The following is a 16,614-nucleotide window of genomic DNA, read 5'->3' as shown; positions in this document are numbered from 1 at the left end:
AAGGTGTTGATAAAGTTAAATACAGGGATCTAGAAGCATATAATGATTTAAGCAATCTGCTGAATATCTGAACCTGTGATTCTAAGGCTGCCTGGCCTTTACTCTCTGGTAAGATTTGTCTACATGCTATCACAGATCCTGAAACTTCCTCTCTAGGGTTAACTGCTGCACTGAGCAGGTTCCTACATTTTGGAATTGGAGCATTTTTTTGTTGAAACAGCAAACTCAAGCAGATCTCTTTCATTTCACAAAGACACCTGGCAGTGTTTCTTTGGCACTTTCAGTCTTGCTGTCCAGTGGCATAACAATTCTCCCTGCAACTCGCACAGTGCGGGGAATCCCTGAGGTCCAGGGAGGACCGCTCCAGCACTATGCACAGGCAGTGTGCCTCTGGCCTGGGGGCTCCTGACTGGGTCCGGAGCGTGGTGTGTCCCTTCATGAACTTTGCAGTGGGGCCCCCTCAAGATTCATTACGCCACTATTGCTGTCATTGTGTGATGCTGTAAGTGTTTGGACATATTTGGTGTATATCAAACATAAAGAGAGTTCAGGCTTTCCAAACTACCCTTTATTGTCAATTCAGTTCACAAGATATGTGTTATATATGTACTAGTGCAATTCAGTTGAAAAATAATTTGATTAGCCATGATTGTCTTGTGATATATTTTGGAACTAGAAATGCACTAAAAAAGTCATCAAGTTAAAGTTAATTTTAGTTTTGGTTATACTGGATCATCCCATAGAGAACACCAGGTGGACATGTAAAATGTACAGGTAAATTTGGGCATTCGATATCTGTACATGTATATCTATGGAAGAGTCCATGAAAGTAAAGAAAGGTCAATTAGAACCAGGGTCGAACTGGCTGATAGGGCAATCTGGCAGTCCGATGAGGGCATGTTTTACAGACTAGTTTCTGGCATGGCTTTTTGGTTGATTGTGGACCTGTTTTGTTGTTTGGCGGGCCACTTTTTACTGGTGCGTTCTCTAATATGACCCCACAAACATTGGTTGCAGCAGTCACAAATGCATGCAGTCTCCTCTACCTTGCAAAACAGCTAAATGGGTTATCTTTACACGTTGAGCTGCTTCTTTACCTATCTGTTTAGCTAATGGGAACCACTTTCATTTTGGCTTAGGGCCCTATTTTCTGCACAGCTTGACTCGGATCAGAGCATCTGCCATATCAACTTCTTTTTTGGCACAGTTCTCCTTTATGCTGGAAACGTACACTTGCATTACATCATGTATACATTAAATGAGTATTGAAGGCCTTACCTAATTGTTCTTGCTTATCCCCAATCCATTTGACAGAATCACAGTATTTCATCTTTGTGTCCCTAGAGCACAGGTGTTTGCTGTCACAAGGAATGTCGAAGACCAGGATGCAGCAAAGAAGACCCCATTATTGACACAAGGAGCTGTGCAAAGCATTCTTAAGAAGCATTTTGAGACAACTGCAAAGTCCTCCGGAGAAGCTGCGAGCATGATGGTAATATTACTTTATTATTTCAATGAATAGTGTTCCTTTTTTCAAAAGTGAGTAAAGATGTACTAATGTGATTCAAGGGTGCTCAATATAAATGAAAATCTTTGGCGGTCGATTAGAATAAGTGAGAATATAAAGGCAAATTCAGCACCTTACATATTTTTGTTCTGCCTGATATATTATTAAGAGCATAGGATTTATTTGAAGCGGGTATTTAATCTGGAAAGTAAACAAATGTGCAGTACGACTTGCATCTGATTTTTACATCTAAAACACATAAGAGTTTGCATTGTTCATTTTTTGGTGTAATTGTGATATTTATGTGTACCTATGTATCTCAAAAGAAACCTATTTTACTTCTACTTCTATTGGGAGATTTTGTGGTTTAAATTTGCACTTAGAAATGTTGCCGCCCTGTTTATGATTAATTGCAAAGCATTTCAGACATGTTAGACGTATATCGATTCACTGGTAAGTTTCACTTGATTTCAGATCAGGATTTGAATTCTATATAAAACCATGCCATGTGTTGATATGAGAATTGGTCACCGCACTGCAGAAGAGCTATTGATTTCTTAATATCTCCAAAATAAGTTCTGATTCCAGTGGAGTGTGACCTAACTACTTAGGCAGACGGACAGACACAGAGAGCCATAGAGAAACATTTAGGAGCAGGTAGCTGGAAAGACAAACAGACAAACAGATTAATAAACATGTTACCTAATGTATAAAATGATGCACAAACGGAACAAGATAAACACTGTAAGAACTAACACATGTAAGAAATATGTCCTTTGTATTTTTAAATCAGGAAGTGTCATCAGAACTTTTGTCTAAGAAGTACGCCTACTCTTCAGAAGATCGCCACTCTGCTGTCAGTAGTCCAAATGCCCATCAAGTCTGTGCAAAGGCCAAAACCTTTGGTTTCCAAGTCTGCCTTGAGTACAAATCACAAAATGCTGCCTTCCTCAGAAATTCACCTCTGTACAAATTAGTTGGAGAGAATGAAGCCAAGATCATCATAAAACCAGGTAGACATACTACTCCAAAGTAATCAATATTTGTTGAGTAGTTTGTAACTATTTAGTTACAGAATGGTGAACATAAATATTATTTGAAGATTATGAAACATTGCACAAACTAATCTAATGACTGATGTTGTTGGCAGCTCATACAGATGCAGCCATAGAAAAGCTGCTGCTGGAAATCCAGGCAGGACCAAAATCAGCTTCTAAAATAATCACCATGGCAACAGTGGGAGAGAATGAGGAAGAAGAACATGAAGACTCTGTGGTTCAAATGAAGCTGAAGAAAATTCTGGGAATTGATGAGGAATATACGGTAACTAATAACTATTCTAAACCATTCCCTAAAGCAATGTTTTTGTTGAAAATATCAACTGCCTATCTTATAAAAATAAATTCACAATGATTGTTTTGAAAAATATCTTGCATCCTTGTCCAGAGTACATAGTGCAAAATAAGGTGTTACATACCAAAGACCTTTTTGTATGTGTAGTAGTGCATTGATCCAGTGTAAACAGTATAAATATTTTTAGATTAAACTTTCAAATCACTACTTATTTATACCTCTAACTGCACTGGGGTCCTTACAGCTATACAGATATCAGCATTACTCTCACTGCAGAGGCAGATGGTCCTCAAATGGATCTTTCTCCAGCAATATGAGGGGTGGGATTTACGATGTCAAAAACATACGTTAGCCACCCAATGAGGACCATTAATTGGTGACCAACTCACAAATTTGAAATGAGGTCAAATGCACTACTCTAAGGACCATACTGTAAAAATAAAGTATTGCAATGGGAAGACTTAATCTCTTAAAGATGTTAAGTCCAACTAGAATGATACACACTAGAAGCTCTGATATTGGGACCCAGAACAGAAGAAGCAGCAGTTGATATTATAAAAAGATTTGTTGATTCTCCCTACAACACATTTAGATCAAAAGAGTAAGATAACTCAGTTTCAAATAAAGAACATTAGGACACAATATTATACTCAGGCAATTTTTAATAGTTTAGTTATTGTATTAAGCTTGTATGATAGAGGCACGCAAGGCTCCGCCACACATGCCTTTACCACACAGCCCAAATCACATATGCAACTTATCCATGCATCACCTTACTATAAATGCCCTTATCATGCAATTTCATGAATGGCAAGGATGTATGTGCTACTAATTTTGCCACTACTCTGACTCCTACTCAAAGCCCTAAATTACAAACCCTACCTGCCCCCCACCCTAAGGCCTAAATTACAAGCTCCCTGCCCTAAGCCCTAAATTACAACCCCCCTACCTGCCCCACTGCCCTGAGCCCTAAATTACCAACCCCTTACCTGCTCCCCTGCGCTGAGCCCTACAAATACCCCATTCCTTAAGTACTTCCCAAAAACCCAGCCCTTAAAGTTACCCCAAATCCTAACCTGAGGAACTGAGCCATACGAACTTACCCCCTCCTTAAAAGTACTCTTATCCCATCCCTGAGCCTAAAAACTTGCCACCGCCCCATCGGTAAAGACACGATCCGAGCCTTAATACTTGCCCTCTCCTTAAAAGTACCCTGAACCCAAAAAACATACCACTGACACCCTGATAACGACTCCCAGCCCCAACCCTAAAACCTGTTACCTCCTTAAAAGTACCCTGACCCCCTCCCCCCCTCTCTCTCCCTCCCTGAGTCCTAAAAAAATTGCCACCACCGCGTCCTCTGATAGTGACCCCCACGAGCCTGCCATAAAAACTTGCCACCGACCCCCTGCAATCCCCATATCAGGCCACAGCTCCACTTACCTGTACGTGACCATGTCCACTTGCCATTCAATGCTCCTGTTCATAGTCCTCACCCATACCGAATACTAGATGCATTTGCCTTAATCACGCTTATGCGGCAAATGTGCTGTTCAGGCAAACATTGTTACACTTGCAGTCTACCGGAATGCGTGGCTCTTGCCACATAGTTCTGGATGTTTCCCTTGTATTAATGTTCCAAAATCTATACAGATAAGCAATTTCTGAAGCATTTCAGTCAAGAATTTTAAGGAATGTCGTGAAAGACTACGCATTTAGTCAGGGGTTCAAATCTAAAGAGGATGGTTTAAAACAAACGTCAGATACTAGATTATGGACTTCTACAATTATTAAAGACCAAAGGATAGTTCAGTCCTTTTTAACAGCACCTAAAATGTAAATCAAAAGGGAAATGGAATCAGTTTTAACATCCTGTAAGGACAAGTCCATGAGCATTGGCAAAAAGGAAATTTGAGGCAAAAATCAATTTGTTTGGCAAAGAATGATTCCATGTCTACTGCATAAAGGCATCAGCAAAAAAGTAGAATAAGATAGGAAAAGGTAGGGTGCTGCTCTAAACAGATAAAATCCAAAGCGTGATGAGGTGTGTCCCATAAAAAAGGAATATTATCATTGCATTGTGAGATGGAGGTCCTCGCATTGAGATGAAAAAAAAATATATTTTGCACCTCCTTTGGGGTTTCTTCTTATACAGTCCTTATGACACCTTAATGATGTGGTGTCACTCCACTAGTCCGTTAATCGTATTGTTTGTTTAGATATGTAGTCACCCAATACACTTAGCTACTCCTTTATTCTATCCCAAGCACTCATTGTGAAGGACTTAGCTTTCCAGGCCTGACCTTTGTATGTAAAATGAAATATGCTTAGAACAAATAGCCTAACGCTTGCAGAAATGTCAATGAATAATTTTTCTTGCTAAGGGAAAATTGCAGCTCAAAAGGAACATGTTGAAAGCTTAAAAGGCATGCATGAGGGTTAAACGTATTAAACTTAATTGAAATCAAATATAATGCATCAAATCATTATTTCATAATATATTATACATTTTTCACCATTGTGTTATTACATGAAATTGATTAGCCTAAGCAATGGCCTAATGCCACATTTCTAACATCCATATATGTAAATTATTCTTAAAAACCATTTTACTAAAATGATTTCCTACTTTTTGTAATCATTAGGGTCTCTATGATCGAATCTGCAAGTTTCAATTCGTAACTAATTTCATAGTATAGTTGCACCACAATCTACTCATAATACATTTTCAATGACAGGGAATAGAACTGTTAGGCCTCATAACTGGATTCATTAGTTTCCATCAGAACATGAATAGTAAAACATAATTTAATAAATAATCGTGTTATATAAAAATCTATTTATAAGGATTATAACTAGTTAGCTATGTATATTCTCCTTTTCTAACATTTTTACGAACCCTTTTATGGTGCTGTTACTTCATTTGTCGCTATTACTGTCTCTTTTTATTCATATTGAGCAAAGTGTGCATTCAGATTTTTGCTTCTACATTGGTAAAAGTGTAATGTAAAGAGATTTTGAAATATTTGCACTTCAGCATCAAAAAACAAATATAGAGATGTTCAAACTATCACAATGCTATTCGGCATTGCTAAAAAGATTATGCATTTATATGATTATTTAATCTTTAGGTCAGAAATAAACATTTCAAGAAGCCACATCGAAAAATTGCTGAGGTTGCAAAGGCCAAAAAACTGCTAAGTTCATCTAGTTCATCCAGTTCTTCCTCCTCATCGTCGTCTTCATCAGCTTCTCGTACCCGGCCTTCTAGTAAGAGAGAGCACCAAACACAGAAGCATTCAAGGAGCCTCTCAAGTAGCAGCGAGCAAAAAGAAGGTAGAAACTCTAGGAGAATTAAGGGTCGTAGCAGTAGCAGCAGTAGTAGCAGCCGCAGCAGTAGCAGCCGCAGCAGTAGCAGTAGCAGCAGTAGCAGCAGTAGTAGCAGCAGGAGTCACAGCAGCAGTAGCAGCAGCAGCAGCAGTAGCAGCAGCAGCAGTAGGAAAAACAGTAACAGACGCCAACATGCTGCTCACCAGGGAAGCCAACAACAGCATCAACAGAATCGCAAGAAACAATGGAGCATTAGCAGCGCAAGCAGTAGCAGCAGCAGCAGCAGTAGTAACGAGTCCCACAGGAAAAAGGTAATATACCAATTCAATTATGATATGAATGATATACTTTTGACAAATCATTTTACAATGCTAACCTTCAATTATCACACTGAAGACCTGCTGCTGTGCTGATGACATATTTAATATCATAGCCTCACTTAAGGGGGATTTATCACCCTGTAAATGTAATGGCGGCTAAAAACCACCTTTGCTGTTCATGTGATGCGGAAGGCTGTGCTTTTAGTTGAACATTCTGGGATGTTGTGGGTGTTGATAACCTTGTAGATGATGCAGTTGGTCTTCAATTTTATGCTTGAAGAATTGATATTTGATTTTTGTGTAGCATCAACTATAGGTATAGTGGAATGACTAGTGTTTTACTGTGTCTGTTCTCATTTTTGTACCACAGACGAACCCTGATATTTATGACCTTCATTTCCACCCAGCAAACAGAAATTACGTAAGTGGTATTCAAAATAAGATTGTAAGTAGGTGCATTCTTTAGTACCTCATTTCAATTTTCACAATTCACCTCTAGAGAGCTAAGGCATAAGCATCCAGTGTCAGATGCCTCCAAAAGAAAAACAGAAGACAGGATTTCCTGTAGGGCTTTCTTTTCTAATGTGTGCATTACTCCCTTTCTCCAAGATTAGCACCAAGGGGCAGCAGTCTAAAAAAGCATGAGACCCTCATTGCCGAAATAATTTATAAAAATTACCAGTGCCTTTTATATTTACCTCTGTTAGCATGTGGCTTAAAAATGCAGGGTGTAGCTACAATTGTAAAAAGCGGTTTATTCCAAGGGTGCAAGCTCTTAGATTTGTTTAGGTGCAGTTTGGACATTCATACATTACCTGCTTTATCCTACTTTCCACAGAACATGATTCTGGTGGGAGGAAGGCTCTCCCATGCTTCTAGAGGGACTGTCTGCCTTCTGCTAAGTTGCTTTTAGCAGGAGAGTATGAAATAAAGCTGATTCATTTTCAACAAATACAGAAACACACTGCCATAGGGCTTACCTCTTATGGCTTAGATATAGCCATGATCTGTAAGTGACAACTATCAAAGTTGCAAAAGTTAAGTTTTGCTTTTGGCAAATAATATCACAGTTAGCATGTATGTAGACTGCACTACAGCCATACATTTTTATAAACCATATTTTTCTTATGTAGAATCCTAAGAAGAGGGATTCAAGACAAAGATCCTCCTCCCAATCCAGCTCTTCAAGGAGCAGCAGCAGCAGTAGCAGCAGTGGCTCCAGTGCCAGAAGATCTCAGAAGGTAACTGCCGTATGCACCATAAAACTAAGGGCCCGATGTATGAAGCAAGTTTTCAGTCATAAAGCTTGCAAGTTACAATATCACTGGGCTAGTGACGGCAACAATGCTGATCTCTGTGTACAAAAGGCACATAGAGAGTCTTTCTGTTGCACAACTAATAATGAATCACAAAAGAAAAGGTAATGTAAATCACCCACTTCTTCGCAATTCTTTATGCAATGTGCAATTGAAGCTACAAAACATTGATCTACTTGTGATTGTTGACAGGGGGTGGTAAGGTATACAATACATGGTTTCTGTCCATGAAATACAGTTTCCATCTGCAGAATGGTAATTGACAACATTTGGACTCAAGGGATCACTGAGTACTCCTCCCAAAACCGGTCACTGAATTAACATTTTCAGAAGAGGGACCCCTATAGCATATATATATATATATCAATAAGGCAGTAGTTAGTACGACTCTCTCTGAACTCCCCAGTTTATAGGAACAACTTAATGATAACTTTGGGAGCTATGGTAGAAAGCAGCACCAAGAGGAATTTTTTTAATACATCTAGTAGCCTCAGTACAGTTTGTGATCCTGAGATAGACTTTATTTTCTTGGTAAATTCTTTCTAGGGAAAGTATGTTAAATGAGCAGTGTATAGGCTATGGAACTCAAACTAATTGATAAGAGGATGCAGCTAGTTATTTGGATTCAAGTAAGTCTCCATCACGTTCTGCGCTCCTGAATGTGATTTGCACATTTTTATTTACATTCTGATTAATGGCTTTAATAGGTAGGAAGAGATAATTTTGGTTTGGCATGTTGGTTGCATCGTAGATGAGTTGCGAGTAGTCTTTTTTGTTTTTTCTTTCAAGGTAGTTGCTTTAGAGTGCTAAAGCTGAAGAGGTATTTTCTCATTCAGGCATCTGATATTCTCCACTCTATTGTGTGAGTTTTAGTTGTAGTAATCTGTAACTTTAAAATGAGGTTAAGCCAGTCACAGTATTGTTGGATTTGTGAGGCTTTAAGAGAAACACTTTATCAAGGGCGTATGGGAGGCATAGGTGGAATTGGTTGACAGCCATTAGAGGGTCCACAGGCCCTATAGAACACAACTATAGTGTTCCATGACATCGTAGATATGTTTGCAAAAGAGGGTGGTGGATAAGGGTACAATGGGCAGGTTGAGGTTGAACTTGATAATGTGATGATCACTCAAAGTGATTTTTGCCTGTAAATGTGAAAAAGTTTTGAGTTCATTATTCCATCAACATTATAACCAGCTGTATATGTCTGTCCAGTAAAAAAAAGGTGGAGGTTTAGAGGTTAAAGTTTGGTGATCATTGATGAGGTATTTGGGAAGTTCAAACTTCAAGATGCATAGCTTGGGAGACAGCGTTTACAACAATGTCAGTACCACATGCTTTGGTAACAACGCGGACATTACATCGTCCGCGTTGTTACTACGCATGGCATTACATTGCAAGTCGTTTCAACGACCTGCACTAGATGGCGTGCAACACCAGGGAATGTGTTGCATTTTAAGTCCAGCACATTCACTGCTGTTGCGCTAACTGGAGTAGAAATAGTAATTCTTAAGTCCAGCGCGCTATCTAGTGCAAGTCGTAGAAACAACTTGCGTTGTAATGCCATGCGTGGCTACCGCGATGTAATATGTGGCATTGTAGCATCACATATTCGCATAGCTTTGAGTGGCCAACTGTGATATTCTAAATGGAATTCAGGAGAATGTTTGGAATTGCAGCGTGTGAGTGGTTCATTGGCAGATAAGCAGGATGAATGTCATGCTAGATGAACAATATACTAATCTACTTTAATTCCAGTTATGTGTAAGCTTTCCATGGCCTGTTAGTAGTGAGATTTTGTACACTAGCGCTAGTCCCACACTTAATTATTTTTGGGCAGTTTGTGCACCTGGTTGGAATGGTAAAGCTTTGGGCAATATAAGTGATGCATCATCTAGTCAAGATTAATCTATCTGTAGGAAAGCAGGATCTGCTGCTTATGGTTACCCCCACTTTCTGCTTGATGTCTCACTGTTTTTGACCCAGGGCATAGGTACCCCAGAGGCCTCCCATGGGCTGAAGCATCTAATATGCAACCCATGAGAGGCTATGCAAAATGGAACTTTATGTCTGCTACTGCAGCCTGTGTAAAATGGTGCTATCAAATACCTTGGAATCATACCTCCACACCAATAACTGGTGTGGGATGTATGATTTCACCCTTCAGAAGCAAGATTCGTGGGGTCACTGGTCTAACCGGTGCCAGCCTTCTCATCCCGAACAGCAAAAAACGGATGCTGCAGTCCAGAGACACATTTCTGCCCTCCTGCTGCTGAGCCAAGCTTGAGCAGAGGAAGGCAACACAATAGGCATCCTGTCACAGGGAGGTGTGACCACCTCCCAGACAGGGTTTAGTGCACTGGGGCTGGGTGGGTGCACTCTGAGAGTGTCTGTAAGTCTGCACTGAAGGCACATTTGGTGTCCCTGTGCATAGTCCAGCTCAAACCAGTTCTGGGAGCCATTGGCTCCTGCTCTGGCATGAAACTGGACAAAGGACATGGGTGTAACCACCCCTCTGTCCTGACCTAGGAGGGTCCCCCAAATCTTTCCAACCCTCTCCCGTGGGTACAAAAGGGCTTACCTGTCTGTAAGACTTTAGATTTTATGTGGACAAGAGTCTACAAGAAGAAACCACTGACCTTCGACCGTCTGGAAACTCTGGACCTCGACCTCAGCTTCGTCCCTCTTTCTGTCCGAAGCTTAGTTCATGCCTTTGCTCCATACAGGCTCCTTGCAGGTCCTGTGGTGTGGTGCACTTAAGACGATTGAGGAATCTCTCTTGGAGTGAAGGAATCACTCCCCTGCATTCGCCGGCACCTAACCGAAACTGACTGGCCTGCTGCTCCTGCGCTCCTGCTGCCTTTTCCGTTGCTGACCATCTTGGGCAGATTCCTCTTGCGAACAACGATCATGATTACTTTCGGACTTTCTTATCTTAACAAAATCCCTAAGCACTTTGCGGCACAGGTCGGCTGCGGCGATCTTGATCCGCAGCCTCCGTTACGATACAGGCTCAGGCTACAAGCACTTCACAGCAGCGTGGACAATAATTTACGCTGCTCGGTCACTGCAGTCACGGGGCACTTTCCAACCAGCACCACAGACCCCAAGGGCAGTCTCAGACTGCAAACGCACATGCACAAAGCGTTGCTGAGACTCAGTTGAGTTTTGGGCCACACAGTCCTGGAGCAATGCTTCATAAGGTCTCAAGCTGCAAAAAGCACAGGCACACAGCGCCGCTGATACACACTTGGAAACTTTGATGCTCCTGAGTTTCCACAACCGGGAGCCAGCTCTCCTCAGGCCCTTGGGGACAAGTTACTTCGGGACACAGCACATGGCAAAGTCCTTTCAAGCAGGGGGACACAGCACACAGCAAAGTCCCTTAGCTCTACTTAGTTAAATCAGCAAACTGCAGGCCAGTCCCAGAACACAAAGCAAGGGTCAGTCCTTCTCTTCAGTCTCTTAAGCTGTTCTTCCTTGGCAGAGGTTCCTCTTGACCATGACATAGTTTCAATCCTTTTCAGTCTTGATCAGTCCAACGTTCAGGGGTTTCAGCTCTGGTAGTTATACCCCTAAATGTCTTTGAAGTCTTTGTGTTCAGGGGGCACTGACCCATGTCCAAACGAGTTCTGGATGTCTCCCTGCCAGTGACACCTTCTTCCTTTGATTATTGGGGGTCTGCTTCCTCAATCACTCAGCAGGAGGTGGAGCAATTCTTTTATGGCAGCAGCCCAGGCCTCTTCACCTCCAGGGGCTACTCCTCCCCCCTACACTCCAGATGCAGGTCAGCCTGTTGCTGTCTCACCTCCTGGGTCAAGATATTCTGCAGATCATATCACATTCAAATCCAGACAGTCAACCCACAATCAAGCAGAGACACACAGAATTGTTAGAACAAAGAAACCAGCCACTTCTAAAAGCGCGGTTTCTAAACACACAATGCAAAAAGAAACCCCCTTAACAAAAAGATGTGTTTTTAAATTAAGAGTTCAGGCACACTAAACATCACCTCTCCATCTTAAGCCTATGGGAAGATAGGATGGAAACATTTCACACAGCCTTCCCCATTCTGTCCTATGGGCAAGATGGCCTTGCAACAGGGAAAAACTAAATGGAGAGTATTTCACTGTCTGGACATGGTACACACCTCAGGACATGTCCTAACCTTCACAGACACTGCACCCTGCCCAGGGGAGGTACCTTGGACCTACCAAAAGGGTGTCTGATGTACATGGAAAGGGACGGGTAAGGACAGGCAAGTGGGTGCACTTATCAGGACAACATGGCAGTTAGCACACTGCGCGCAGGCACTGCAGTGGCAGGCCTGAGTTCTCTCTTTAGGGCTACTTGTGTGGGTGGCACAATTTGTGGTGCAGGCCCACGAGTAGCATTTGCATTACCAGCCCTGGCACACATTGTGCACTTTACTAGGGACTTTACTAGTAAGGCAAACATACCAATTATGGACAACCAATTACCATAACACTTTATAAAGGGAGCACTTGCACTTTAACACTGATCAGAAGTGGCAAAGTGCCTAAAGCATCTAAGTCGGCAACATAATGTCAGAAAAAGGTCTAGTAGGAAGGCAAATGTTTAAGGAACTTTAGCCACAAAGGGCCAAGTCCAACACCGCCGAACACCGATCTCTCAGCACTCAACATCCTTCATGGGACAACTTGCATCCGGCTCCTGGTTGTCCTCGTCGTCTCCTGGTCCCTGTGGCTGCAGAGTCAAGCATCCCTTCTTCGCACCTGAAGAACCCAACATCAGTGGGCATTCGTCTCCCAAGCCCCACATCTCTCTGAAGTGACCCAGACTCTGTCCCCCCTGCTAACACGTTCCTTTCATCCGTAATCCAGGCTTGGATTCCACCGAACCCTTTTCACCTTCACGGCAGCAGTACTTCTTTGCAGCTCTCTATTGAAAACAACAGCAGTTTCCTAAGCCTCTTCAGACCTAAGCACCCGGCTCCTCTGGGATAGGTAACTCTGGTACTTCGGTATCCATGGGTGGGGTGCCTCTTCAAACTCTTAAGTTCCAAGGGGTTCACTCGAAGTCCTCCTAGAAGGGTCCTTACACTTTAAAAGTGTAACCGCGACTTCCCCATCGAATTGTATGGAGCCCGCCGCTGTGCTCCTACACTGCACCCGGCCTCTGTGGAGTCCCTCAGTTGTAACTATTATACCACTATTTTAGTACATGGTCTAGTCTCCCCCTGGAGCCCACGGTGTATTGAGCTACTTACACCTGGTCTATTGCTCTCGTATTGTGTGCTTTGTGTTCAATCCTCGTGTAGAGGATAGTAGAGAGTGTTATATTTATAAATACATATTTTTATATATAACTACTGTGTGGCTTTCCTTCATTTAGTCATTCAAGAGGTGATATTCTGGTAAGACAAGCTGCTATATATTCCTTCTACATTACGCCTGAAGGCTGCTATCCACAGCTACCACTAGGATAATTTTCTAAATGTTATCTTTGACCTCATACATCATAAGGGTCGTTAGGCTGGTGCAAGGTGCCCACTTTAATTAGTGGACAGCATATACCAGGCCAACTTCTCACACCTTCCTTTCTTAATAACAACCAGTGTAGTTAATATTGTTCTATATAGTATAGTCAGAACACATTATTAGTGTTATGTGCACGTATCAGATGGTGGAGATGTTATGTAGATTTGTAACACACATTACCATTTGGGAGGGAATCATGGGCTGCGCAGTTGAGAGCCACCACTTTACCACTAACCACTTTACTATGGACCTATAGGTAATTTAAATATATTAATAGGGTGAAAACCAATTTTACCATGTTTTACAGAGAGAGAACAATGCTAGCCATAACAAAGTGCACAAAGGCCTAAGGCCTGCAAAATCACATTGCTCTGTGCATAATCTAGATGATGTGTTACTCTTCGTAATGAAATGAAGACAATACATCGGTGTTTTGTACCTAATTGAGCACTGCATTAGTGTTTTGTTAATAATCTAGATGATGTGTTAGAGGTGTGTGGGTAGCACAAATAATGGAAATAATTCGTTTTTCTGAGTCACTTTAGAATATAAATTACTGTTGTTTATGACAAGTAAGAGAATCAATATTGCAGTTTGAAAGAAAGAAGAAGAGGCCTGTCTGTTCTTTACAATAAACTAGAGTGGGTGGTATTGCTTTTCAACATAAACAGGTGATGGGCATCTGGAATAGTTTTTACGAGATCCACAGAAGGTAGTAAAGTTACCAAAATGTGTCCAATGGTTATTTGAAAGACAAAGAGACTGTGTCACATGTCATGGCATGTCTGGAAGTAGGGTATAGGGATTCGTGGGATTTTGCTCATCCTCAAGTATGTGACCGGTTTCATGTGTATTGTAGAGACTAAAAAGCTACTCAAATCGTTTTGCAAGTTCCAACTAGGGAACTCAGAAGGGGTGTACAAGAGACATTTAAAGAAGCCTAAAGGGCTCTACAACCTCTTCTGAAGCATGCAACAGTTCAACATGCCTGAAAAGTACTGATGCAGGGTTTTAGTGCTCCAAGTAAATTGCTGCTTTAAACTTTTGTCATTTGTCTTTAGCCTGCATTTATGGGAGACAACAAACCTCCAGTGCTGGCAGTTACTGCTCAAGCGGTGAGAAATGACAACAAGAAACAAGGATACCAGGTGATCGTGTACGCCGACTACCGCAGCTCCAAGCCCCAGATCCAGGCCTATGCAGTGGAAATCGCTGCCGCCAGTAGGTGGCGCGCTTGTGCAAATGCGGTTGTTGTCAACTCTCATGAGGCACAGGTGAGGTATTCAAAGACAACCAGAAAAAAAACAGAAAACACTGAGAAGGGTAATATCTACTCTGCCTCTGAAAGCTTCAACTCTAATAATAAATGGTGTCTTTTACATCCTGATTTTAGGCCTATGTGAAATGGGGTCAGAATTGCCAAGACTACAAAATTGCAGCAAAGGCTGAAACTGGTCACTTTGGCAGTCAACCGGGCTTGAGGCTGAAGGTTGAGTGGCCAAGAATCCCATCAAAACTGAAATCGGCTGGAAAATGGTAATATTTACTTTTTGTAATTGTAAATTACTTATTGTGCATGTTCAAAAACGAACAGTACTACATATTATGTTGTAGATGCGCTGCATAAAGATAACTTCCCTTGGATGACGTGCACATTTTTTTTAATCGTAAGTCCGCTCCATGTCTCATGAGGCTTAACTAGGGCTGAACATGCTGTGAGCTCTGCGGGTAAAATATGTTGCGTTGAAAGCATAAGCGTATTGCAACAGTGCAAACAAAAAGAAAGTTGTCTTCTCAAAACCAACAAAGCTTAGATTGTGTTCATCCACAAAGTTGCATATTTTTTCTAAACAACACACTCTTGTGCTTACTGATTAGTTCTACAGTTCTCTGTATCCTTTTTCTTTGAGCAATGTTTCCAATTACTTTTCCTTTAAATGAATAGAGAATACCCTTTAACAAAACATATATAGTTGTCTGTTCTATTGCCTCTAGTGGCCTGTTTCCAATATTTAATCAAATTCGTTCAGCAAAATTGGTGCCTTATACCGAAAATTATTTAATCAAGGTCCCTATCAATAAGATGCCCCAATGTCTCACACCACTTTCCTTAGTAATGCTTGCTACAAATCTAGTTATCTCTAGTAGACAATGTCACACCAGGAGCCAAGACATCACTAGACTGAAAACTATGGGTAAAGACCAGAGGGCAATCCTTCACTCCCTTCACATTCAGGATATTGAATCAGAAGACATGCATCTTCACAGAATATTTTCCACTCATCCATTACCTATCCACCGTGACATTACACCACACTCCCTCGCCATTAGATTGGCACCCTCTGTATGCCTATCTATGATCATTCCTAAAATTTACAGGCCTTTGTTCTTCCTATAAATATATAATATATATATATATATATATATACACACACACACACACACACACACACACATACATACATTTCTACATACAAAGCATGAGACAGAAGCAAAGATGGAAACTATCAGCCCTTTTTTTGCCTTCAACAAAGACCTGCATTAACTATGCCAAGTTTATTGTTTATAATGCAGTGCACCCCATGATGAAAATCCTGACACCTCAGCCCATGTACCATGTCTGCATCAGAAACTAATGATTTATTTCACTTACAGGGCTGCACAGTTTGTTCCAGGAGCTGCTCTTATAGCTGGATTCTCTGAAAAGTTACAGAAAAATCCCTCTAAGCAAGCAAAAATCATCCTTTCTCTGAGCTCCCCAAGAACCTTTGATGCAGTTATGCAGATTCCAAGGGTAAATATTGCAACTGCTGATAGTAGCACATTCCTGTCTATGTAGAAAGCTGATCAAATGTAATGCTTTGTTACTGTTTCCTCTGCAGCTCACACTTTATTACAGATCCATTCAGCTCCCTGTTGCGATCCCGGCTGGTCGCCCCATCCAGACCTCCGACATTCAATCGCCCAGCTGGAATACTTTCGCTGAAGCCCCAGAACACCTCCTAGACAAACTGAGAGGTGAATATGACCAGTAGTCATATCAACATGTTCTATTGATCTCGGATGTAAAAATCATATTGGAGTTAGCTTTAGGGTTTATTCACATTAGACAATATCAGATATGTATGCTAAAATCATAAAATACAAACTTTGCAAATTGAAAAATATAGGATCTCTTCTGACATCTGTTGTTGGCACTGGAATATCAATAAATTAAATCAGTGGAAGTCCTAAAAAAAGCAGTGCCTTTTCTAATACAATTCTTT

General features: G+C 41.3%; 1 protein-coding gene across 1 annotated transcript in view; it reads left to right on the top strand.

Annotated features, from left to right (window-relative positions):
- Positions 1-16,614, top strand: part of LOC144756133 (vitellogenin-A2-like) — a 65,460-nt gene that overhangs the window by 36,775 nt on the left and 12,071 nt on the right. Inside the window, exons 20-29 of the mRNA XM_078645698.1 lie at positions 1,345-1,492; positions 2,301-2,520; positions 2,658-2,830; positions 5,992-6,501; positions 6,881-6,931; positions 7,644-7,751; positions 14,410-14,622; positions 14,742-14,884; positions 16,004-16,142; positions 16,231-16,366. Coding sequence (XP_078501824.1) covers positions 1,345-1,492; positions 2,301-2,520; positions 2,658-2,830; positions 5,992-6,501; positions 6,881-6,931; positions 7,644-7,751; positions 14,410-14,622; positions 14,742-14,884; positions 16,004-16,142; positions 16,231-16,366 — 1,841 coding nt within the window. The remainder of the gene's footprint in view (positions 1-1,344; positions 1,493-2,300; positions 2,521-2,657; positions 2,831-5,991; positions 6,502-6,880; positions 6,932-7,643; positions 7,752-14,409; positions 14,623-14,741; positions 14,885-16,003; positions 16,143-16,230; positions 16,367-16,614) is intronic.

The sequence above is a fragment of the Lissotriton helveticus genome, chromosome 1_1 (assembly GCF_964261635.1).
Source record: "Lissotriton helveticus chromosome 1_1, aLisHel1.1, whole genome shotgun sequence".
Classification (NCBI taxonomy): domain Eukaryota; kingdom Metazoa; phylum Chordata; class Amphibia; order Caudata; family Salamandridae; genus Lissotriton; species Lissotriton helveticus.
Note: the sequence above shows the minus strand (reverse complement) of the source record. Positions and strands in the feature narration are given on the sequence as shown.